The following is a 25,029-nucleotide window of genomic DNA, read 5'->3' as shown; positions in this document are numbered from 1 at the left end:
CCTGCTCGAACAATTGCCAGTATCTCAAAACATGAGATACATTCTAACAGTCGCAGAATGTTTCATGCGCTGGCCAGAGGCCATCTCGTTTCCATCCAGTGAAACTGAGACAAGGGCCAGAACATTCATCATCAATTGGATGGCTAGATTTGTTTTCCGGCCCACATTACTTCAATCCAACGGCCTTGTGGAACATTTCCACTGGCAACTGAAGGCGCTCCTCAATTAGGTCAATGAGTTGCCATGGGTTCTATTGGGAGTGCGCATGGCTTCAAAGGAAGATATGTCTGCATTGTCCGCAGAGATGGTGTATGGTACTGTCCTTACAGTTTCATGGGACATTCATTTCACACCAACTCTGATCTGAATGTCCTTCAGCAGCTTTGACATGGTGTCATGATCAGCAAACCTTTTCCTACCTAATGACATGGATCCCCTAAAGAGAATGTTCCCCCACCACACCTGGATGCTGATTTTTTGTGCACAGACAGGTCCCAGGAGTCCCGTTACAACGACCGTATGAGGGCCATTTCCGCGTGGTGAAGAAGGATGAGGTATGTATACTTTGGACATTGGGGGACATTCACAGCTGTTTAGTGTGGACAGACTCAAGCCTGCCCATGTGGATCCCGCTTCACCCATTCAGTACCCCCAACCCAGACGGTGAGGGGGTCCACCTAAGCTGCATGCAGCTGCTGCTTTAGTTTCTGGTGACAGTTCGGGGTGGCGGGTGTTGGTGTAGCAGCTGTCTAGTGGGCCGAGTGGGCACAGTTCTTTGCCGGGTGCGCAAAATCATAAGACAGAGAGCTGGGTACTCATCCATTTAATTGACCACCCTCGCGTGGTGCTGCGTGCCAAGGAATGGCACGCTGATCTGTGGATTCTGCTGCGGGAAGGCGTGGGACACTCACAGGGCTTAATTTAAACCTGTGGTCCCGTGGATTGGCAGGAAACTCAGAATGATGTCCCACCTTCTCCCATGGAGCCCGGGACATGCAGTAAATGAAAGAAGCCTGTAAAGTCTGAATAAAGCAGTCCTGTGTTGACTAACCTGGTGTCTGTGTGTGGCTTTAATAGCTCTATCGAAGTAGCCACTACATATTTAAGTATTTGCGGTGATTATCCCACTTACAGGATACTTTTCACAGCCATCTCACAGCCTGTGGGAAGAAGCTATTCCCCAGCCTGTCAGTCCTGATTTTGCTGATGGACGTGGTTAAAGATGCTGTGCACTGGATGGAAATGGTTTCTTTACAATTCCTTGAGTCCTATTTGAAAAACACTCCCAGTAAATGTCATCTACAGAAGAAAGGGAGACCAAAGTGATCCTCACAACTCTTTGTATCATTCCTGTCTGATGCTTTACAGCTACTAGACCATCCAATGATGCAGCCAGACAGGAAACTCAATTGCGCCTGTGTAAAATCTCAGGATGAGAGCCGTTGTCCTTGACCGCCTCAGCCTCCTTGCAAAGTGTAGGCGCTTCTGACCAATAATGAGGTGTGATTGTTTTGTGTATTAATACGTGTCCACCATCAGCCACCTCCCCACCATGACTACCAGCCCCACCATGACTACCAGCCCCCCCCCCCCCCACATCACCATCGGGCACACAAAACTCAAAACGGTCACCCAGTTTCCCTATCTCAGCTGCACCATTTCATCGGATGCAAGGATCGACAACGAGATAGACAACAGACTCGCCAAGACAAATAGCACTTTTGGATGACTACACAGAAGAGTCTGGAAAAACAAACAACTGGCAAACCTCACAAAGATTAGCGTATACAGAGCCGTTGTCATACCCACATTCCTGTTCGGCTCCAAATCATGGGTCCTCTACCGGCATCAAATACGGCTCCTAGAACGCTTCCACCAGCGTTATCTCCGCTCCATCCCAGAGATCATAAATTCAAAAGGATTGGTGAAATATTTCCTCTGTATTGTTAACACTAAAGTCCCTATATTTTTCAAGGCATTCGGACGTAACTGAGAAACATTACATTTTAAACACATGGTACGTCAGGATCAGAAGGATTGGAGCATTATTGTTCAAGTGACACAACTTTAAAAAATAACATCTAACTTTATGAAGAATGTGATACTACAACAGGAAAAACGGATGGAATCAGACACATTCTATGAGCATTGGGAAGCAATGAACAATGGATTGGTTTTCCATCCCTTCCTCAGCGACCCAATGACCCCAACAGGTCCTCCCCGACCTGCGACCGTAGTGGAGTCCAAAGGATCATTCAGACCCCACAATGGACGCAAGTTGGAGTTTTGCCCCCGTTCGAGGAGCCCTGAAGTCTTAGAGCCTATTTTTAAAATCAAATGATTTGACAAACGAGAACAGAGACACAGGACACGTAAGACCCAAAATGTGCGGATTGACTTTGTGACTCAGTTTCTCAGGGTCCTTCAGCTGGGGGCAGCCATCTTAATTTCAGTGCGCATGCGCGACTTTTCAAGTTCACCAGATTTTGGTGCTCAAAAGGTGAATAATACCACTCGGAAAGGTTTTTGTTGGTTTTCAGAGAGAGGTGTGTTGTTCAGGGAAGCACTAGTGTTTTTGTGACTCAAAGTACCAGCATCTGAAGTCCGCTATCTCTTCAGAAAAGCTCTGATAGCTTTAGCATGGAGCAAAGCTGAACCAGGACTTTGCAGCTATTTAAGGGAGTGTGTGGGCAGGGTTTGTTCTAGACCAACAATCTCACCAAATGACTCTGCTTGAAATCAAGATTCAAACCATTTTGAGGAATACAACAGGAATTGTTCAACAAGAGCCTGGTGTTCCCTGAGGAGTTTTCTTTCAAGAGTGGAAATGATTTTTTTTAAAAGCCCGTTAATCTTCCTGATACAGATCTTTGTATTTAACTTTCAGGTTGCTCTCTGTTGTTAACTTGGAGGCCTTTAATGGAATCTTTGCTTTAACCAAGCAGTTCTCTTGCAATTTTCCAGCTGTAGGATGCGGTGCAGTTGCTTGCAAGTTTAGCAAGTGGGATGATGATGTGAAACTGCAAGTCACAGCGTCATTTTTGTGTTTGAAAAAGCAAATGTGAAAATATTAACTTTAGTCTCCTTGGTTTGCTTAAGTTTACAGAGGAGACGTTGGGTCAAGCTGAGAAGACAGAGTTGGATGCCCTTTTAGCGAATCGGCTGGGCAAAGCAGAAAGCACAAAACGAGGGGCTGAAAAAATAATGAAGGAGACTGAAGTGCCGTTGAACCAAACCCAGGTAAAGAATTTAATTTTGTGCTGTGTACTTAAGAGATCAAACGATTTGGGCTTTTAGTGGTGACCTATTTAAATGAACAAAATCTGATTAGGATTAAAGTTTATGGAATGTTTGGAAGGTGCCACAAAAAATGGAGATATAAATTAGATGTTGTAATTAAGATAAATGAACAATACAATGAGCCTGGTGTCACAGTATCTGCCTCCCTCTACCGTACATCACCATTAAACGTTCTCCCCAATATGAACCTGATGTCAAAGTATCTGATACAGTTAATCATACATCACTGTTAAACCTTCTCACGAACGTGAATCCTGTCTCATAGTTTCTGCTTCAGTCTATAGTCCATCAACGTTAAACTTTCTTCCCCCTGTGAACCTGCTGTAATACTACATGCCTCAGTCTACCGTCCATCACCGCTAAACATTCTCCCCACTGTAAACCTGGTGTCACAGTATCTACCTCAGTCTCCCATACATCACCCTTAAATCTCCTCCCTACTGTGAACCCACCGTCAATGTATCTGCAATAGTGTAATGGGCATCATTTTTAAAAATTCTTCCCAATGTAAACCCGGAGTCACAGTATCTGCTCAGTCTACTGTACATCTCCGTTAAACCTTCTCCCCACTGTGAACCCAGTATCTGCCGCAGTTTATTGTACATCACTGTTATACCTTCTCCATACTCTGAAATCGGTGTCACAGTATCTGCCTCAATCTACCGTACATCACTGTGTAACATTCTCCCCAATGTGAACTTGGTGTCACAGTATCTATCATAGTTTATCGTACATTACTGTTAAAACTTCTCACTGTTGTGAAGGCATAATCTCAATATCTGTCTCAGTTTCCCATACATCATTGTTAAACCTTCTCCCCCTGTCAACCTGGTGTCACTTTATCTACCACAGTTCATTTCATATCATCGTTAAACCTTCTTCCTACCGTGGTGAACATGGTGTCACAGTATCTGTCACAGCTTATTGTAAATCACTGTTAAACCTTCTCTCTAGTGTGAACTCGGTGTCCCAGTATCTGACAAAGTCTAACGTACATTACTGTTAAACATTCTCCCCACTGTTTACCATATGTGACACTATCTGCCTCAGTCAACTGTACATCACCGTTAAACCTTCTCCTCACTGTGAACTTGGTGTCACAGTATCTGACACAGTTCATCACTGTTAAACCTTCTCCCCACTGTGGTCTACCGTCACATCAAAAATAAAATTCTTCCCTCAATGAACCCGGTGTCACTGAATCTGCTGCAGTTTTCCTTACACAACTATTAAACCTTCTCCACTCTATGAACCTGGTGTCACAGTATCTACCTCATCAATCATACATCACTTTTAAACCTTCTCCCCACTGTGAACCCAGTGTAATAGTATCTTCCTCAGTCTGCCGTACATCACCGTTAAACCTTCTCACTACTGTGAGCCCGGGTCAGAGTACTTGCCTCAGTCAACCATACATCACCGTTAAACATTCTCACTTCTGTGAACCTGGTGTCTCAGTATCTGCCACAGTTTATCTTACATCACTCTTAAACCTTATCTCCACTGGAAACCTGTTGTCAGAGTTTCTGCCACCGTTTATCGTACATCACTGTTAAACCTTTTCATTGCTCTGAACCAGTATCACAGTTTCTCTCTAAGTTCACCGGACATCAGCGATAAACTTTCTCCCCACTGTGAACCCAGTGTCTCAGTATCTGTTTCAGTCTCATGTGTATCAACATTAAACCTTCTCCCCACTGTGAACCTGTGTGGCAGATTGTGCCAGAGTTCGTTGTACATCACCATTAAACCTTCTCCCCACTGTGAAACTGATGTCACAGAATCTGCCCCAGTTTATGTTACATCACTGATAAACCTTCTCCCGACTGTGAACACGGTGTCACAATATCTACCTCAGTCTACCATATTTCACCGCTAAATCCTCTCCCCACTGTTTACTCAGTTTCACAATATCTGCCTCATTCTACCGTACATCACTGTTAAACCTTCTCACCACTGTGTGTCCAGTTTCACAAATCTGTTTCAGTCTCCTGAAAATCACCATTAAAATTTCTCTCCACTGTGAACTCTGTGTCACTGTATCTGCAACAATGTATCTATCGTGTGTCACCATTAAACCTCCTCCCCACTGTTAACCCGGAGTCACAGTATCTGCCTCAGTCTACTCGACATTACCGTTAATCTATCTCTCAACTGTGAATCCAGTGTCACAGTATTTGCCACATTATACCATACATCACCGTTAAACCTTTTCCCCACTGTTGACCTGATGCCACAGCATCTGCTGTAGTTTATTGTACATCACTGTTAAACCTTCTCACTACTGTACGCCTGGGGTCTGAGTACCTGCCTCAGTCAACCATCCATCACAGTTAAACATTCTCACCTCTTTGAGCCTGGTGTCTCAGTATCTGCCACAGTTAAATCACTGTTAAACCTTATCTCCACTGGAAACCTGTTTTCAGAGGTTCTGCCAAAGTTTATCATACATCACTGATAAACCTCCCCACTGAGGTCCCGGTGTAACTGTATCTTGCTCAGTCTGCCGCACATCAGCATTAAACCTTCTCCCAACTGTGAATCTGGTGTCACAGTATCTGCCACAGTTTATCGTACATCACTATTAAACCTTCTCACTTCTGTGAACTCATTTTCATGGTTTCTGCCAACATTTACCAAACATCACTGTTAAACCTTCTCACTACCGTGAACCCTGTGTCATAGTATCAGTATCAATCTACCGAAAATCACCGTTAAACCTTCTCCCTAATGTGAACCCACTGTCACAGGATCTGCCTAAGTCTACCGTACATTAGTTCAAACCTTCTCACTACTGTGAACCCGGTGTCGCTGTATCTGCCCCAGTTTAACATACATCACTTTTAAACCTTCTCCCCATTGTGAACCCAGTGTTTCAGTATCAGTCTCAGTCTCCCATGTATCACCATTAATCCTTCTCCACACTGTGAAACTGATGTCACAGTATATGCCAGAGGTTTTTGGACATCACTATTAAACCCTCTCCCCACTGTGAACCCAATGTAACTGTATCTGCCTCAGTCTCCCGTATATCACTTTTAAACTTAGTCCCCACTGTGATCCTGGTGTCACAGTGTATGCTAAAGTTTTATGTCCATCACTGTTTAACCTTCTCACTGCTCTGAACCCAGTGTCACAGTTTCTGTCCCAGTCTACCATACATCACCATTAAACGTTCTCCACACTGTGAACCTGTTGTCACAGTATCTGCCACAGTTTATTGTACATCACTGTTAATCCTTCTCCCGACGGTGAACCCAGTGCCACAGTATCTGTCTCAATCCACCACACATCTGAGTTAAACCTTCTATTCACTGTGAACCTGGTCTTCTAGTCTCTGCCACAGTTTATTGTACATCACTGTTATACCTTCTCAATACTCTGAACTCGGTGTCACAGTATCTTCCAAGTTCTACCAAACTTACCATAAACATTCTCCCCAATGTGAACCTGGTGTCAATGTACATGACACAATTTATCGTACATTACTGTTAAACATTATCCCCACTGTAAACCTGGTGTCACAGTATCTGTCTCAGTCTACCATACATCACCATATTACCTTCTCCCCACTATGAACCTGGGTCACAGTATCTTCCTCTGTCTTTAGTACATCACCATTAAACCTTTCCCAACTGTGAAACTTGTGTCACTTTATCTGCCACAGTTTTTTTTTTACATCACCATTAAATCTTCTTCCAACGGTGAACATAGTGTCTCAGTATATGCCAGAGCTTATCGTAAATTTCTGTTCAACCTTCTCACTCCTGTGAACTCGGTGTCACAGTTTCTGCCAAAGTCTACCGTACAGCACCCTTAAATATTCTCCCCACTGTGAACCTGGGATCACAGTATCTGCCTCAATATACTGTACATCACTGGTAAACCTTATCCTCACTGTTAACCTGGTATCAAAGTATCTGACACAGTTTATCGTACATTACTGTTAGATTTTCTCACTGCTGTGCACCCAGTGTAACAGTGTCTGTCTCAGTCAACCATACATGATCATTAAAGCTTCTCCCCCTATGAACCTGGTGTCACAGTATCTGACTGAGTTTATCATACATTACCGTTAAACCTTCTCACTGCTTTGAATCCAGTGTTACAGTATCTGCCTCAGTCTACCTTACATCACTGTTAAACCTTCTCACTACCGTGAACTCGGTGTCACAATATCTGCCAAAGTCTTCCGTACATCACATTAAATATTCTCCCCAATGTGAACCATTTGTCACTGTTTCTGCCATAGTTTATCCTACATCACCGTTAAACCTTCTTCCTACAGTGAACCTGGTGTCACAATATCTGCCACAGCTTATCTTAAATATCTGTTCAACCTTCTCACTCCTGTTAACTCAGTCTCACAGTATCTGCCAAAGTCCACTGTACATCACCATTAAAATTATCCACACTGTCAAACCTGGGGTCACACCATCTGCCTCAATCAACTGTATATCACTGTTAAACCTTATCCTCATTGTTAACCTGGTATCAGAGTATCTGACACAGTTTATCATACATTACTGTTAGATTTTCTCACTCTGTGCCCGCAGTGTAACAGTGTCTGTCTCAGTCGACCATACATGATCATTAAAGCTTCTCCCCCTGTGAACCTAGTGTCACAGTATCTGACTCCGTCTTCCGTACAACACTGTTAAACCTTATCCCAACTGTACACTTGGTGTTATGGTATCTTCCTCAATTTACCATACATCACCTTTAAACCTCCTCCCCACTGTGAACACAGTGTCACAGTATCTGCCTCAGTCTACTGTACATGACCATTAAACTTTCTCCTCACTGTGAACCTGGTGTCACATTATCTGACACAGTTTATCGTATATTACTTTTAAACCTTCTCACTGCTGTTAACCCAATGTCACAGTGTTTGTGAAAATTTATCGTACATCTCCGTGAAACATTCTCCCCACTGTGAAGCTGGGGTCAGATTACCTGCCTCAGTCTGCCAGATACAACACCGATTGCTCTCAGCCAAAGGTGCTGTAGTTGATTTCGGGTGGCCAGAGGTGTCTGCTCAAGAAGGCCAGGGGCTGCCATTGCCCTTCAATGAATTGCTCCAGTGCGCCCCCTACTGCTGTGCTGGAAGCATCTACTGTGAGAGTGGTGGGTGCCTCTGGCCTGGCGTGTACCAGAAGGATGGTGTTGGCCAGTGCGTCCTTGGCCCTCTGTAACACCTCCAAATCCTCATTGTCCCAGGTAATGTCTTTACCTTTCTCCGCATGATGTGGGACACTACTGGTATGAATTGGTTATAAAAATTAATTGTACTGGTGAATTTATGGTGTGTTTGGGTAAGCACTGAACAGCCTCTACCTTCTCAAGCAGGGGCTTAGTTCCGTGCCTGTTGATTTGATGCCCCAGGAAGTCAAACGTTTCCAGCCTGAACTGGCACTAAGTAAGGTTTATAGTAAGTCCAAATTCCTGCAGCCGGGTGCACAGTCGCCTTAGGTGGTCTCTGTTTAGCTTCATTGCCACCATCTTGATATCTTGTGGTTACTGCCACCCTCTGCTGTTGGAGAATATATTCCTTGGTCTCAGCCCCTCAATGTGACTAAGAGCCCCTTAAATGCCCCTAATGTTTTGGCCTTCACTCCTGGCAAGGCATTCCTGGCACCCACAACTTTGGGTAAAAGAAAATACCCCTGATATCTCCCCTAAATCTTCCTCTCTTTGCTTTAGACAGATGTCTTCTAGTGTTTGCTACTCCCATCTGGGTTTCAGGCAAACTGAAGGGCATCTTTCACCGAGTTTCTGGTTTTCCAGAAGTTCTGGATGTCTGTCTCTGGATGCTCTGCTCCGTGGACCACCCCGCAGTATCCCATCAAGTCCTGGAGTCTCTGTGTCAGCAATGCTCTGCTGACCACTGCCTGACAGACTTGTGGTCAAAAGTGTTTGTCTATGAAACCGTTCCCAGGAAGGTGAAGGGGAAAAGTCCTGTTGACTGGGTCATTGAGCAGCACCAGGGCCAGACCACTCTTTCACAACACCTGAGCCAGGTAGAACCTCAGCACATAGCGCCATTTGGTGTCCTTGCACTTTGGTTCCAAGCACAGCCACACACAATGATGGCCATGCTGGTTACACCCTTGTCCTCATTGATTGAACATACATGGTCCTTCTCCAGACTCTATCCATTTTGGACCCCCACTTGAATAGGAAATCTGTTTTGAGAATTGCCAGGGTGGAGGTGTGGGAACGGGCCACACCTGCCCCACATGCAGCAGGACCGAGAGTTCCTTGCACCTTGCAATTGATGATCCGATTGACAGAGTTGGGCGTCTCTGTGGTTCTCCCTGTCTCCTGGAGCTGGGGGTCTCTGTACTGATCCCCATCTCCTTGAGTTGGTGCTTTGTTCTCCACCAGCCCCACAAGACAACCAAGACCCTTGGATGGAGAGCAGAGGTGCAGAGAGATCAGTGAGAACACGGGTAGTTTCAACAGGGTGGGGTCCATCCAGGTGCCTGATAACAGGAGGAAACCAAGGGGGAAGGAGGATGCAGGATATTCATTAGAAAGACATTGCGAGAGAGTGGATTCCTCGAACTCTTGAGGGGAGAAGGTGCTGATTGATCCATCGGTTTAGGTGGGGCAGGGTATCGACATGGCAGCTGACTGGAATTGTCAGCGGGATACTGAGACCTGGGAGAGGAGGGGAAGGAGGGTGCAGTAGTGTTCTGATGAGAGAGTGTTGAGGGAGAGGCAACATGGGTGGAACCTCAAGGTAAGGGACCCCTGATTGTTTGCAGGGATGGCATTTGTAAATAGGTATCCAGCACAGAGCCTTTTTGTCCCCCTGCCATCAGGAAGGAGATATGGAGGAATAAAAGCAGGACAGCCAGGCAGCTTCTTCCCAAAGGCCTTGAGATTGACAAGGCAACATGAGCTGTCTGGGAGCAAAGAATGAAAAGGGGGAGAGGAATATGGACTGATTACAACAGCTCAGCCAGCAAGAGAGAGGGGCAGAAGGGCATGTTTCTGTGTTGTCTATCTGGACCAGCCTTTTGCATTCTAGCTTTATAAAACCCAACCATTTTTAAATTTAATAATGACGGTACAGAATGAATAAAGAGAAAAGATGTCTGTCCAGCAGCGAGCATCAAAGGCACTTCCTGAAACGGAGGCTCTGAAACCACAGGGAGCTTCCAGCCGGAATGAGGCCCGACTTCTGCGAGAAGCTGGGATAATGTAGGGGAAGGGGTGGGGAAGGGAGGGGGTAGAGATACCTTCCTCCATTCACCTCCCCTTTCCTCCACCCTGTTCCCTGTCCTGGGTAAACTTGTACCTCTCACTTTGTTCGTTTTAGATTGGTCACAGTGTTCGAGCTACCATAAGAAAATAGACACCCACACCGAGAGCAGTTCAGTTTAAACAAATGTTTATTACAAATTCAAAAGCTGATTTCAAACTAAAATATGCAAGCCCTTCCCAATTATACTTATCAACGCCTGGACTGGTCCCAACTGCCGAAGCAAGGCAATGACTGCACACTTGTAATAGGTTGTCGGTGTGCTGGTTGCAGCTTCTCCACCTCCCTCGACCAGGACGTTAGCTGGACTCTACAAGTTCTTCTTGCTGAAAGATGTTGCCACCTCTCGGAGAGTCTCAAACTTCAGCAGCGGAACCATGGCTTATATTACCCAAAAACTGCTTACCCAAGCATATATTCCCAGCGCAGTAAGAAAGATAAGCGAGCAAGCTAGCATGTTAGGCTTCTAAGAAATAACATAATTTTCAGCTTATCACTTTGAATACAATGGTTATTTTGCATCAAGGCTAGGCCTCTGACAGTCTGTGACGAAAACAAGCAGGAAGATTAAATATTCTTGGTACACAGATGTCCTTTTGTCAGATAACTGCATCTCTGGTCCCTTGGTGGAATTTAGCTTAAGTCTGCTGATTCTAAAACACAAGCAGTTTCTCAGCCTTGCAGAAGCAAAGGTTGCAAAAGTTAAAAAAAATACGGTTTTAATCTTCCATTACATTCCCCTCCCCATTCCCCTGCACATTATCCTCCCCATTTCCTTCCCCCGCTCGCCTCCCGGTTCCCCTCCCCATTCCCCTGCCCATTATCCTCCCCATTTCCTTCCCCCGCTCGCCTCCCGGTTCCCCTCCCCCTTCCCATTCCCCTACTCCTAACTCTAACCCCTAACAAACCCTAACCTTAACACTACCGATACCCCCTATCACTACTCCACGTCCCCTAACTCTACCCCTGCCCCGTCCCCTAACTCTATCTCTACCCCGACGCCGTCCCCTAACCCCAACCCTAATTCTACCCACCTTCCTCTAACCCAAACACTCACCGCACCTCTATCTCCTACTCCTAACCCCTTCCCCTAAACCTAATACAAACCCACTTCCCCGAACTCTAATCCTAACCCTAAACCTAGACCTAATCCTTGCCCATGTCTCCTAACCCTAACCATGATGTTACGTCAATCCCAGCCCTAACCCTTACTCTCACCCAACCCAAGCCTAAACCCTACCCCTATCCCCTACACCTCTCTCCTTCCCCAAACCATATCCCTTACCCCTATCCCATACCCACACCCCCAAGCCTACCCCTTACTCACCCCACTTCCATTACCCTCTTTCTCCTACCCCCTTCCCCTACCACTCCTTCCCCTAGGTTAGGGTAGGAAGGGGAAAGGGGGGAAGGCGAGGTGAAGGGAGGAGGGCTGGGGTTAGGGCATAGATGTGAGGGAAGGGGAAGGTAAGCAGGAGGGGGTTGGGATGGAGGAGGTGTAGGGGAGAAAGGGGGTGTGGGTGAAGGGACATGGAAAATGCAGGGAATGGGGTTGGCAGGGCCAGAGGGAGAAGAAGGGGAGAGATTCAGGCCATCATGATGTTGTCCGTCCTCTGTTCAGCTGGGATGCGAGGTTCTTCTGGACTCGTGTCTTGTCTCTGAGATCGCTCCTTCTCCTGGGAAGAGAAATACGAGTGATAGAGATGCTGTCTCCGAGGCCTGATCATAATGATTTTGGAGGGTCCAAACTCTTCCCACATCACCCCCTCCCTACACCTACACACTAGAGCCTTTCCACTTCCTCTGCTTTACCTGAGAAAGTGTGTTTTTGAGAAAAGCACAATCTATCTGTGCAGAGCTCAGAGCACCGTGTCCCCATCAGGCAACACCCTGGTTCACCACTACATGACAAATCATGGATGGATCAGTCGAGTCCCTTCAGCTGACCCATCTGAACCTACCCCACAACAATATTACCCTTCCCTTCCTCACACCAGTACCCTCTGTTTTTCTTTTATTCCTATCCCCATATTAAAATCTTTTTTATGCCTTTTTTGGACCAGCCTCCTTTAAATCAAATATTATAACAATTAATATCAAATCACAACGTTACGGTGTTTACAAATATATGTTGATAACATATAAAAAAGAAAAGAAAGGAAAAGAAACTAAGATACGACTGTAGCGACGGCTACTCTGTTACTGAATGACCTCACAAACAGACGGGTTGAGTTTAGTGAGCAAAAACTCCTTTATTCAGGTCTTATGCTCCGAGCCCGGACCTGGCTGAGAAGCACACCGGGGGCCCTGATGTCACTGGGGGGTCACGTGGGCCGCAGGTTGCGGGCTTCTGAGTCTGGTGCCGAGGTCGGCGAGAAACCCCCGACAGCGCCATTTTGGCTGGCTGCCCCGCCACGTGCGTGACATGAGGGGCTAGATCGCCTGCCTCATGGCTTGCCGCCACACACCCCCCCAGAACCGGCGTCAATGGCCTTTTTTGCCGGGCAGCCTCGCTTCTTGGTTTGAGCCGCAACCACTGCCTCGTTGGGATCGAGGTGTGCTTTCTTTAATCTGTCCACAGTAAACAGTTCCCTCTTACCACTGATGTCTGGTGTGAAGGTGGATCCCGAATGCTGGATGACTCTGTACAGCCCTTCATATAGTCTTTGAGGGAGTGCTGTGGAAGGGCCTCATCTGATAAAAAACATACTCTGTGGAATACAGCTCACTGGGGATGTAAGAGGCCTGTGTGCTATGTCTGGGCGGTGGTGGGGGTGTGAAGGAGTCCAACTGGGCCCGCAGGCAGAGAAGTAAACCGTGCGGTGACTGTTGCAGGTTGTGAGGTGCATTGATAAACTCACCAGGCAGGGCTAGTGGTTTACCGTAGACCAGATCAGCAGATGACATTTGCAGGTCTTCTTTGGGTGTCGAGCGGATTCCCAGGAGTACCCAAGGCAGCTCATCCACCGAGTTGGGGCCGGTGAGGCAGGCCATAAGTGCCGACTTAAGGTGGCGATGCAATCGTTCGACCAGTCCATTGGCAAGTGGGTGATAGGCCATTGTGTGATGCAGCTCAATTCCCAGTCTGTTGGTGAGCTGTGCCCAGAGTGAGGTGGGCCGGGATGCCGAACCAGGTAACCCAACCTGCTTGGGAACAGGAGTCCGTGGAGACATCTGGCATCGGGATCACCTCAGGTCAACGAGTGGTGCAGTCTACCAATGTGAAAGGATAACAGTTACTTCGGGAAACGGGTAAGGGGCTGGCAATGTCCACATGTATGTGGCTGAAAAGTCTCGGACGTGTTCAAAATCGAGCACGGGCATTCTGGTGTGCTTGTGTACCTTGGAAAGCTGGCAATGGGTGCAGGTTCTGCCCCAGTCCACAATCTGCTTTCGAAGCCCATGCCAGACGAAGTGTTCTGCCACCATATGAACCTTGGACCTGATGGAAGGTTGGAAAAGGTCGTGGATATGGTGAAAACTTGCCTGCGCCACTGCTGGGGAACCACTGGTCACATGGTGCTCATCACTGAGAGGCTTCGGGAGGATCTGGAACCGCAGGCCCATGATGGTAGTCCTGAAGGCCTGCATCTCCTCGTCGGACTTCTGATCCGGGACAAGCTGGTCGTAGTCTAGTCTGGGTATCAGCGAGCAAATGGCCGGTTGGGAGAGCGCTTCAGTAACCACATTGTCTTTCCCTGCCTTGTGCTGAATGTGGGTGGTGAACTCCGATACAAAGGACAGGTGACGGTGTAAGTGGGCCAACCAGGGATCTCTCGCTATAGTGACAGCTTGAGTGAGGGGCTTGTGGTCGGTATAAATTGTGAAAGGCCTCCCCTCCAAGAAATAGCAAAAATGAGGCACAGCAAGGTACATGCCCAGCCACTCACGGTTGAAAGCACTATACTTGCAGTCTAGCGGATGAAGAAGTTGGCTAAAGAATTCCAGTGGTTCCACTGTCCATTAACCTGCTGCTCCAAGACAGTACCAATGGTAGTGGCAGAGGCATTGATGGAGAGCACCATAGGAAGGTCGGTGCGTGGGTGGAGGAGCAGGGTAGCCTTCACGAGGGCAACCTTCGTGGCTTTGAACGCCCTGTTGGCCTCTGGAGTCCAGGCAAGTATCTTGTCCTTGGCGAAGTGTGTCTGCATGATGTGTGCAGCTCCTGGAATGAATCGGTTGTAGAAGTTGTCCATACCTGCGAACTCTTGTAGCCCCTTGTGGTTGTCCGGGCATGGAAAATCTCTGATTGCAGTGACCTTCATAGCAGCTGGTGTAGCTCCTTCGGCCATGATGATGTGGGCCAGAAACTTCATGGACTCTTTCCGGAACTGGCATTTGGCCAGGTTGATTGTTAGGCCAGATTCGGCCAGTCGGGAGAAGTGGGTGTGCAGGTGAGACTTGATTTGTGCCCAGTCTCTGCTGGCGACAAGAATGTCATCCAGATAAATGAACATGATATTCAAATCCCTGCGCACCGTATTCATGAGGTGCTGGAAAGTCTGGGTGATGTTCTTGAGCTCGAAAGGCATGCGTAGAAATTCAAACAAGCCGAAGGGGGTGATGATGGCCATTTTGGGGATGTCCTCAGGCTACAATGGGATTTGATGACACACGCGCACCAGATCGACCCTGGAGAATAACCTCGCGCCATGCAGATTGGCCGTAAAATCCTGAATGAGAGGGATGGGGTAAGGGTCAGGTACTGTCGTGTCATTAAGCCATCGCTAATCTCTGCAGGGGCGCCAGCCACAGGAGGCTCTGGACCAGGTGGAGCGGCGAGGCCCCAGTTCCTGCAGATGCGAGAACTCCTCTTTCGCTATCTGGAGCTTATCCGGCAGGTTTAACAGTAATGTATAATAAACTATGTCAGATATTGTGACACGAGGTTCACATTGGGGAGAATATTTAACAGTGATATACGGTAGAGTTTGGCAGATACTGTGACATCAAGTTCACATTGGCGAGAAGTTTATGGTGATGTACGGAAGACTGACGCTGATACGGTGACACTGCATTCACAATAAGGAGAAGGTGATGTACAATAAACTGTGGAATATACTGTGACACAGTTACACCAGGTTCACATGGTGGAGAATGTTTAACGGTGATGTACAATAAGTTGTGGCAGATACAATAACACCAGGCTCACATTGGGAAGAAGGTTTACTGGTGATGTACGGTAGACTTTGGCAGACTCTGTAACACCAAGTTCACAGTAGTGAGAAGGTATAATAGTGATGTACGATAAACTGTGCCAGATACAGTAAAACTGGTCTCACAATGGGGATAAGGTTTAATGGTGATGTGTGGTAAACTTAGGCTGATACTTTAACACCAAGTTAACAGGGGGAGAATATTTAATGTTGATTAAAGGTAGACTGAGGCAGAAACAGAGGACTGTGAAGGTTTAACAGTGATTTACTATAAATTGTGTCAGATACTGTGACAAGATGGCGCAGAGGGTAGACATGTGGTTCCACCCTTCCCCAGTTAGACTATTAAATGCTCAATTTTAAAAGTTGTAAAATTGATTAAAAATACTGTTTATAGACTTTGGAATAGTCGAGGATCGAAATAGCTGCAAATTTTAAAAAAAGTGAAAACTCAGTTACAGAAGAAATTACCTTACAAAAGTGTTGAAGAATCGAGGCCTAGTTCAAGTTGAAGCAATGGAGTCGTTGACTGGAGTCCCCAAGCCTCAGAAGACTCCTGCCCGGCTTAGTATTACAGCAGCGCCATCTTGTGCAATCGCAAGATGGTGCAGGCTCAGCGATGAGTTTGGCTGGTTTCAACTCATACGCTCGTTAACTCGGGGGCGAGGACGGGCCAACTGCGTGCCTGCAGCATTGCCTGGTTGTCCGGGGGTGCGCAGTGTAGCGTCGGAAGATACACCTGCGCGGTGGGTGGCCCGACCAGGCATGCGCCATGCGTCGAGGGTCCACGAACCTTTGGAGAAGGTGTGGGCTATGGGGGAGCCCGAGTGATGGCCAGCTGACGAGGTAGGCATGCTGTTGTCGGGTGTCCAGACCTGCAGCTGCACTGGAAGAGAACCTACTGCTTTGGAGGAAGAAGAGAGCTCAACTTCATTTGAATTTGAAGAACTGGGGACTGAGGCAAAAGACGGTCGGCCTCAAAGGGAGGTGATGGATCCTGGACTGGATTCTGTGTTTCCAATTCTTGAAGAGATTGCTTAGCTCATGGAAGATATGGCAAATATATCAATGCAGATGACTCATCAGATGACTCAAGGATTTTTGGAAATGAAAACTCAGATGAACACTGTGTGTGAAGAAAGAACTTTTCTGAAGCAAGATATTAATGTAGTTAAGAGTGATGTTACGAGATGGACACGATCAGTGGATACTGTGCAAAATCATTTTAAAAAGATTGAGGAGGCTTTCTTGAATGCAAGAGTCAAGTGGAGAGTAATAGAGAAAAAATGGAAATAGTGGAAGATCCTTTTGTAGATTGGGGGATTCAGAAGAAGGAATTATTGAAGAAGTTGGGCTCATTAGAAAACCAAAGTCGTAGAAATAATGTTATGATAGTAGGTCTTCCGGAAGATATGGAAGGTTTGGATCCAGTGAAGGTTTTGAAGAAATGGATCCCAAAAGTGTAGGGCAGGTAATTCATTCCAGATGGACTGGAATTAGATCGAGCAAACAGAGCGTTAAGGAAGAAACCGTTTCCAGGCCAATTACCACGAGCAGTTTTGATTCGCTGTTTTAAATATCAAGACAGAGAGGTGATCCTCCAATTGGTGGTGCAGAAAACACGGCAAAATCAGGCTCCACTGATGGTTCAAAATAATAGGTTTTTTTTTAAATGCAGATCTGAGTCAAGAAATTATCAGAAGATGCTGAGAATTTAATTCGGCTTAAGAAGTATTGTGGCGAAAGGGATATAAATTTGCTTTTCATTATGCAGCAGTATTGAAAGATTTTTATGGGAATTTTTAATCTCAGTTTTTTGAAAATGACCATGATGCTTTAATATTTGCTAATTCATTGCCAGATGTACGAGGAAATGGGCGATCATCACCATTGTCACCGAAGGGAAGGGTCAATGGGAATGGAAATGGGAAGATTGGAAAATATGGAAAGAATGGGAAAAAAGTTGAATTGAAGCAAAGTCTTCGCAATATTGAAGATCCGGAACAATCATTGGGACTGGAATCACTGGGTTGAATGTTTTTGTTTCAGGACTTTGTGAAAGTCTGACTGGGGGTGGGTGACACTGAGTCCTTTAGTCACCTGCCACTTGTGGACTTTACCACCCCCAGATTTTTAGGGGGCTACTACTTTTGAGTAGATTGTTTTGGGATTGATTTTTCTCTTTTTTTTTTGGAACTTTTAAAATAGGTGGGGATTCGAATACAGCGAGACTTAGAAGGGGAGCATTATTTTATAGTAGGATTCACATTTGTGAGAAGGTTTAACAGTGATATACTATGAACTGTGTCAGATACTGTGACACCAGGGTCACAGAGGGATCAGATTTAACGGTGATGTACAGTATGTTGAGGGAGATAATGTGACACCAGATGCACAGTGGGGATAAGTTTTAATGGTGATGTACTGTAGACTGAGGCAGATACAGTGACACCAGGTTCAGAGTTGTAGAGGGTTTAACGATGATGTACGGTAGACTGAGACAGATACTGTGACAATGGGTTCACAGCAGTGAGAATGTTGAATAGTAATGTCCGATAAACTGTGTCAGATACAGAAGTTTAACAGTCATGTACGGTAGACTGAGGTAGATATTGTGACACCAGGTTCACATGGGAATAAGGTTTAACGGTGATGTATGGTATGTTGAGATAGATAATGTGACACCAGGTGCACAGTGGGGATAAGGTTTAATGGTGATGTACTGTAGACTGAGGCAGATACAGTGACAGCAGGTTCACAGCGGGGAGGAGGTTTTATGGTGATGTAAGGTAGACTTTGGCAGATAATGTGACACCGAGTTTACAGAAGTAAGAAGGTTTAAATGTGATGTACAATAAACTGTGTCAGTTAACGAGACACCAGATTCACAGTGGGAATCAGGTTTAACAGTGATGTATGGAAGGCTGTGGCAGAAACTTCGACACATGGTTCACAATGGGGAGAGGTTGATCACTAATGTACGATAAACCATGGAAGATACTGTGACAGCAGGTTCACAGTGGGGATAATGTTTTAAGGTGATGTACGGTAGACTGAGGCAGAAACTGTGAGACAGGATTCACATTTGTGAGAAGTTTAACAGTGATGTACTATAAACTGTGTCAGATACTGTGACGCCAGGTGCACAATGGGTATAAGGTTTAACGATGATGTACGGTAGACTGAGTCAGATACTGTTACTCCGGGTTTTCAGTAGTGAGAAGGTTTAAAAGTTATGTTCAATAAACTGTGGCAGATACTGTGAAAGCAGGTTTACTATGGGAATAAGGTTTAACGTTGATAAAAAAAAATAAAATGTGGCAGATAAAGTGACAGAAGTTTCACTGTAAGAAGAAGGTTTAACGGTGATGTAAAATAAAATGTGACAGATAAAGTGACACCAGGTTCACATTGGGGAGAGGTTTAATGGTGATGTACGGAAAACTGAGGCAGATACTGTGACACCGAATTCACAATAGGGATAAGGTTTATCAGTGATGTATGCTAAACTGTAGAAGATACTGTAATCGCAGTTTCACAGTGGGGAGCAGGTTTAGCGGTGATGTACGATAAACTGTGGAAGATACTGTGACCCCAGGTTCACAGGGGGAATAAGGTTTATCAGTGTTGTACAATAAACTCTGTTAGATACTGTGACCCCAGGTTCAGAGTGGGAAGAATATTGAAGATGATGTACGGTTAACTTTGACAGATATGCTTACGCTGGATTCACTGTAGTGAGAAGGTTTAACAGTGATGTACAATAAATTTTAGCATATACTTTGACATTGTGATGGTACAGATCTATCACCAATGTATATAGTGTATATAGTTACAGTATCTAGACTGTATTTACAGCGATTGGCTGAGAGCTTAGCCACGCCTACTGTCTGGGCCTTAAAGGGTTCTGTCCCTAGCCAGGTCGGATCATTCTGGACTGGTCGGCCACCTGTGAAGAGCTCCTGTCTTTTGCTAATAAAAGCCTTGGTTTGTATCAACAAGTCTTTGATTCTTTTGACGAGCTCTACAATTTTATTAGCAAAAAGAAAAAATATTTTTTTTTGAACAGGATAGAGCGTTTGACTCGGCAAGAAGAACTTGACATCGACCCACAGTCAGGTACAGCCTTCAAAGCCTTTAAGTTCTGGCTAATGAACTTTGAAAACTTCCTGAGATTCATTCGGGTGGAGGAGGATAACCAGCGTCTAACATCATTGCTGTCTATGGTGTCCTTGAGAGTCTACGAGAACATCCAGGATGAGACCACTTACACCACAGCCATAAAGGTACTGAAAGAACTGTATGATCAACCGGTGAACAGAGTTCATGCCCGGCTCATGCTTGCGTCGAGGAAGCAACAGCCCAGCGAGTCCAGCAGGGCATATTTACAAGTATTAAAGGGATTGGGCAAGGACTGTAACTGTGTGGACAAAACTGCTGCCGAGATCACTAGCGACCTTGTCCGGGATGCCTATGTGGCCGGGCTCCGATCGAACGAAGTGAGGCTGTGCTTGCTCGAACAAGGGGTAGAAAAACTAGAGGACATGGTCTGGATTTCGATCACAATGGAGGATGCAGCCTTAACGCCCAATGAGCTCTCTAGGGACTGGACCACACGTTCTGATGTCGGTAGAGTGCCCTTCTACCTACCACCCCCCGAGATACTGATGGCCTATCGGCTGCTGCTACACTGCCCCCTGCGAACCCAAAATGTTATTTCTGCGGGAGGGACAAGCACAGCAGGTCCCAGTCCCCAACAAGAAAAGCCAGGTCCCAGAAGTGCCTTAAAAAGGGCCACTTTGCTGCAGTCTGTAGGTCTAAAATGGCCGCCAGCAAACACAGTGCCTCATGTGAAGCCCAACCACCACTATCCCATTCAAACTCTTCTTCCCCAGAGCTCTCGTCCAATGAGAGCGAGGGTTCCCTGCACGGCAACACCTAACGTCACGGAAATGCCAAACCCAGAAGGGGCAGCCCACCCTCGCAACCATGGTGTTGGCCCGCCTCTCGCCCCCGTGCGGAACACTCGACCCAGCCACGGTCCCGACTGTGGCAACCGCTGCTGCTGCTGTCGCCACAGACACCCCCGGGGCCGACGCTACTGCTGCCCGCTTCCCGTCTGCCGCTGCCGACGCCGCTGCTGATGTGGCCACCACGACCGACTGGGGACCGGCCGCGGCCAACGCTACCACTGTGGAATATACTGTGACCTCAGGTTCACAGGGGTAATAAGGTTTATCAGTGTTGTACGATAAACTCTGTTAGATACTGTGACCCCAGGTTCAGAGTGGGAAGAATGTTGAACGGTTAACTTAGACAGATAATGCTGACACCAGTTTCACTGGAGTGAGAAGGTTTAACAATGATGTACAATAAATTCTGGCATATACTTTGACATTGTGATGGTACAGATCTATCACGAATGTATATAGTGTATATAGTTACAGCGATTGGCTGTAACTATATTGGGGAGAAGGTTTAATGGTGATGTATGGTAGTGAGGCAGATATTGTGACACCAGGCTCATTGTATTGTTCATTTATCTTAATTACTATATCTAATTTATATGCTCCATTTTTTTGTGGTAACTTCCAAACATTCCATAAACTTCAATTCTCGTCAGATTTTGTTAATTTAAATAGGTCACCACTAAAAGCCCAAATTGTTTGGTTACTAAAGTACGCTGCACAAAATTAAATTCTTTACCTGGGTTTGGTTCAACGGCACTTCAGTCTCCTTCATTATTTTTTCAGTCCCATGTTTTGTGCTTTCTGCTTTGCTCAGCCAATTCCCCAAATGGGCATCCAGCCTCTGTCTTCTCAGCTTGACCCAACGTCTCCTCTGTAAACTTAAGCAAACCAAGGAGACCAAAGTTTTCACATCTGCACTTTCAAAAACAAAAATGACGCTGTGACTTGCAGTTTCAACAGATAGCAACCTGAAAGTTAAATACAATAATCTGCATCAGGAAGATTAACGGGCTTTTTAAAAAAAATAATTTCCACTATTGAAAGAAAACTCCTCTGGGAACACCAGGCTCTTGTTGAACAATTCCTGTTGTATTCCTCAAAATGGTTTGAATCTTGATTTCAAGCAAAGTCATTTGGTGAGATTGTTGGTCCAGAACAAACCCTGCCCACACACTCCCTTGAATACCTGTAAAGTCCTGGCTCAGCTCTGCTCGATGCTAAAGCTATCAGAGATTTTCTGATGATATAACGGTTTTCAGATGATGATTCGTTGAGCACAAATAAACACTAATGCTTCCCTGAACAACACACCTCTATCTGAAAACCAACAAGAACCTTCCCGAGTGGTAAACATTCACCTTTTGTGCACCAAAGTCTGGTGAGCTTTTGATATGTTCAATTCTGTGCACAGTATAAGAATGGCCTGCAAACAGTGGACTTGGAGGAATGAGAAGTGAGATTGGACTGTGAATCAAGGAACTTTTCTGAACTTACACACACATTACACACACGTGCACTTAGAATTAGAAGGGGGGGGTAAGTTAGGTAAAGTAAGTTAGTAAAATGGTGATAAGTTAAAGAGTAATTCTGTTTTCATGTTTAAAGATAATTAAAATCAACTTTTATTTAAGCAACCTTTTGTCTTGATGAATATCTATTGCTGTGTTTTGGGATCCTCTGGTCTCGTAACAAAGCACCAAGCTTCAGAACAACCCGAATTCTTTAGGTTGTGATATTTGTTCATAATTGGGCCCTGGCATCTTTTGAAAGTTATTATTTGACTCTTCAATAATTTTTGGTAAATATCAACAAGACATAATATCATTTCACTGTTGTGTTTGTGTCGTTGGACAATTCCCTTTCCATTCAATCAGAATTAGAGTTTTGGGTGCCGTATTTGAGAAAAGATGTGCTGGTGTTGGAGAAGGTCAGAGATGATTTACTGGAATGATATCAGGAATGAAAGGGTTAGTGTATGAGGAGCAATTGTCGACTCTTCGACTGTACTAGTTGGAGTACAGAAGGATAAGGGGGTCCTCAGAGGCATTTCAAATAATGGAAGGCCTGGACAGAGTACATATGGCAAAGATGTTTCCCATGGTAGGGGATTCTAGGACAGGAGAGCATAATTTCAGGATAAAAGGGTGTCAATTTAAAACAAATGTGGAACAAATTATTTTGTCAGTGGATCGTGAATCTGTGGAATTGAGGTCATTGGGCGTATTTCAGGCAGAGATTGACAGGTATTTGATTAGTCAAGGAATCAAGGGTAATGGGGAGAGAGCTGGGCAGTGGGGCTGAGTGCAAGAATAGTGGAATAGACTCAAAGGGCGTACTTCTACTCCTTTATCTTGTGATCTATATCCTGCTGGAGACCTAGACAACCTTCCTGTTGTTTTCTATTCTTATAAAACAGTCTGCATCATGTGTTTATGTCATGTGAACCCATTTCCGATTGAATCGCATGCTACACGTGACCCACACTCCTCCAGGATATTTGCTCTCATGTTATGCCATTTTAGCCAATTCAATAAGATAACTAAAGACAGCTGCGTTTCTCTCAATGCAAATTCTACATTGACAGGACTACATCTTCCTCATTTTGAAAATTAGTATCGAACAGCTCAAATGAGATTTCTTGCTTCTTTTTTTGAAAGGGAAAAAATTGCCATGGGTTAAATTTGAATCAAATAAAATAGGAGAGAGGAAAAGCAGAAGAATTTATATCCAAGTGGGAATTGAAGTTAATGGTTGGTGATAAAGATAAACCATTGTTTAAACATTTGATTAATATATGGAATAAAATAAATTATGAAATTGGTGTAAGTGGATATACAAATCCTCGTCTCTTTTTCGAAGGATCATCAATTTCTGAATAGCTGGTTTCGTAAGGGGATTATAAATGTTGAAGATTGTGATGAAAGGGGTAAAATAATGTCATTTGAGCAACTGAGAAATAAATATCGTATAACTCATTGCAATCTTTTTTGCTCTTTCCAACTAAGGAAATATTTGGAGGATAAGTTAGGACCAACCATGTTGTACTGAAATAGAAATTCCTTATAAAGAGGAATTGTTAAAATGTTTACTTCGATAATGTATTCTTTATTGCTAGTAGGAATTTTTAAATGAGGAGTTCATAAGTCTAGACAAATGTGGGAAATGGATTTGACTGTTGTAGTAATGTATGATATAAATTAGTTCAGTATAATTGTTTTTACATCAGTCATGTACCAGATGTCAGCAAGGATTTTATCTGAAAGCTACACCTAGAATCAGGTGACTCACGCAGTTGGATATGAAAAGCACTGCAGGAAGCTGATTTGGCAATAGGGATCACGTGATCCAGGGGAGTTGTATTAATTCACTTCAACTCAGCAGTCTGGAATTATTGACCAGAGTTCCACACTACAGCAGTGAGGAAGGAATTTACAACTAGTTTTTCTTCTACAGTTACTTCTTACACTAGAGAAATTGATTAGAATAAAATCAGAATTATCAGATCAATGTTTTAAGTGTGGTGAAGATGTAGCAACTTTCTTGCATTCAACTTATCTTTGTCCTAATGTAAGATCTTTTTAGGGAGAATTATAAATTTTTTGAAACAAGCTACAGGAGATGTTTTTCCGCAAAATCAAACTTTATTTTTATTAGGAAATATTGAATGAACAAGGCCCAAATTAAAACTATTAATATATCAATTGAAATTTGTTAAATTAGCCTTAGTGGTGATGAGGAAATGTATTTCATTAGTTGGAAATCAGATATATTTTTAGGGATGCCAAGATGACATGCAAACATTCAAAGTTGTATTCTTTTGGAAAAAATTACATCTAGCTTGAGAAATATATACTCTATGCTTTTCCAAATTTGGCACATGAATATTCAAATATTAGGCTTCAATTTGTAATAATGCCCTTTCCATCCCTCTAGACATGGGAGATTCTCCTCTAAGTTGTAAAATTTTAATTTAGATGTGTTAAATTTCCTCGGCACCGCGAACTCTAGGGAAGCGCAGGACTAGCGCAGGGCACCAGAAAACAAGAAGACCAAACCCCATCAACATCTTAGAAGCAGAGGATTCAATCTACAGGTCAGTGACAATGGAAGCAGTCCAGTGAGGGGTTCTGCAGCTGAAGGACTTGAGGAGAGGAACCCATGCAGGCTGTGGGCTTCCGGATAAAGCAGTCAAGGAACTCACACCAGGCCGTGGATTCCTAGAGACTGGTTGAAGACTGGCTAAAAGGGTGTCAGACCTGGGATATGAGTGGGTGCTGAAGGATTCCTAATCGTGTCAGAGGTTCAAAACTGGAGCTCGCATTACCAATGGCTT

At 44.9% G+C, this 25,029-nt stretch overlaps 1 protein-coding gene and 1 long non-coding RNA gene across 2 annotated transcripts in view; one reads left to right on the top strand and one right to left on the bottom strand.

Annotated features, from left to right (window-relative positions):
* The first annotated feature begins 3,102 nt into the window (after positions 1-3,102).
* LOC138750309 (uncharacterized) lies at positions 3,103-22,330 on the top strand. The gene is made up of 2 exons (XM_069912400.1): positions 3,103-3,240; positions 19,796-22,330. The coding sequence occupies exon 2, from the start codon at positions 19,878-19,880 to the stop codon at positions 20,868-20,870; it is 993 nt and encodes a 330-aa protein (XP_069768501.1). The 5' UTR covers positions 3,103-3,240; positions 19,796-19,877; the 3' UTR covers positions 20,871-22,330.
* LOC138750311 (uncharacterized) overlaps positions 21,433-25,029 on the bottom strand; it is a 28,593-nt gene continuing 24,996 nt past the window's right edge. The window contains exon 3 of the long non-coding RNA XR_011349250.1: positions 21,433-21,574. This is a non-coding gene — a long non-coding RNA (uncharacterized lncRNA). The remainder of the gene's footprint in view (positions 21,575-25,029) is intronic.

The sequence above is a fragment of the Narcine bancroftii genome, unplaced genomic scaffold, assembly GCF_036971445.1.
Source record: "Narcine bancroftii isolate sNarBan1 unplaced genomic scaffold, sNarBan1.hap1 Scaffold_114, whole genome shotgun sequence".
Classification (NCBI taxonomy): domain Eukaryota; kingdom Metazoa; phylum Chordata; class Chondrichthyes; order Torpediniformes; family Narcinidae; genus Narcine; species Narcine bancroftii.
This window is presented reverse-complemented; position numbering and strand designations above follow the sequence as displayed.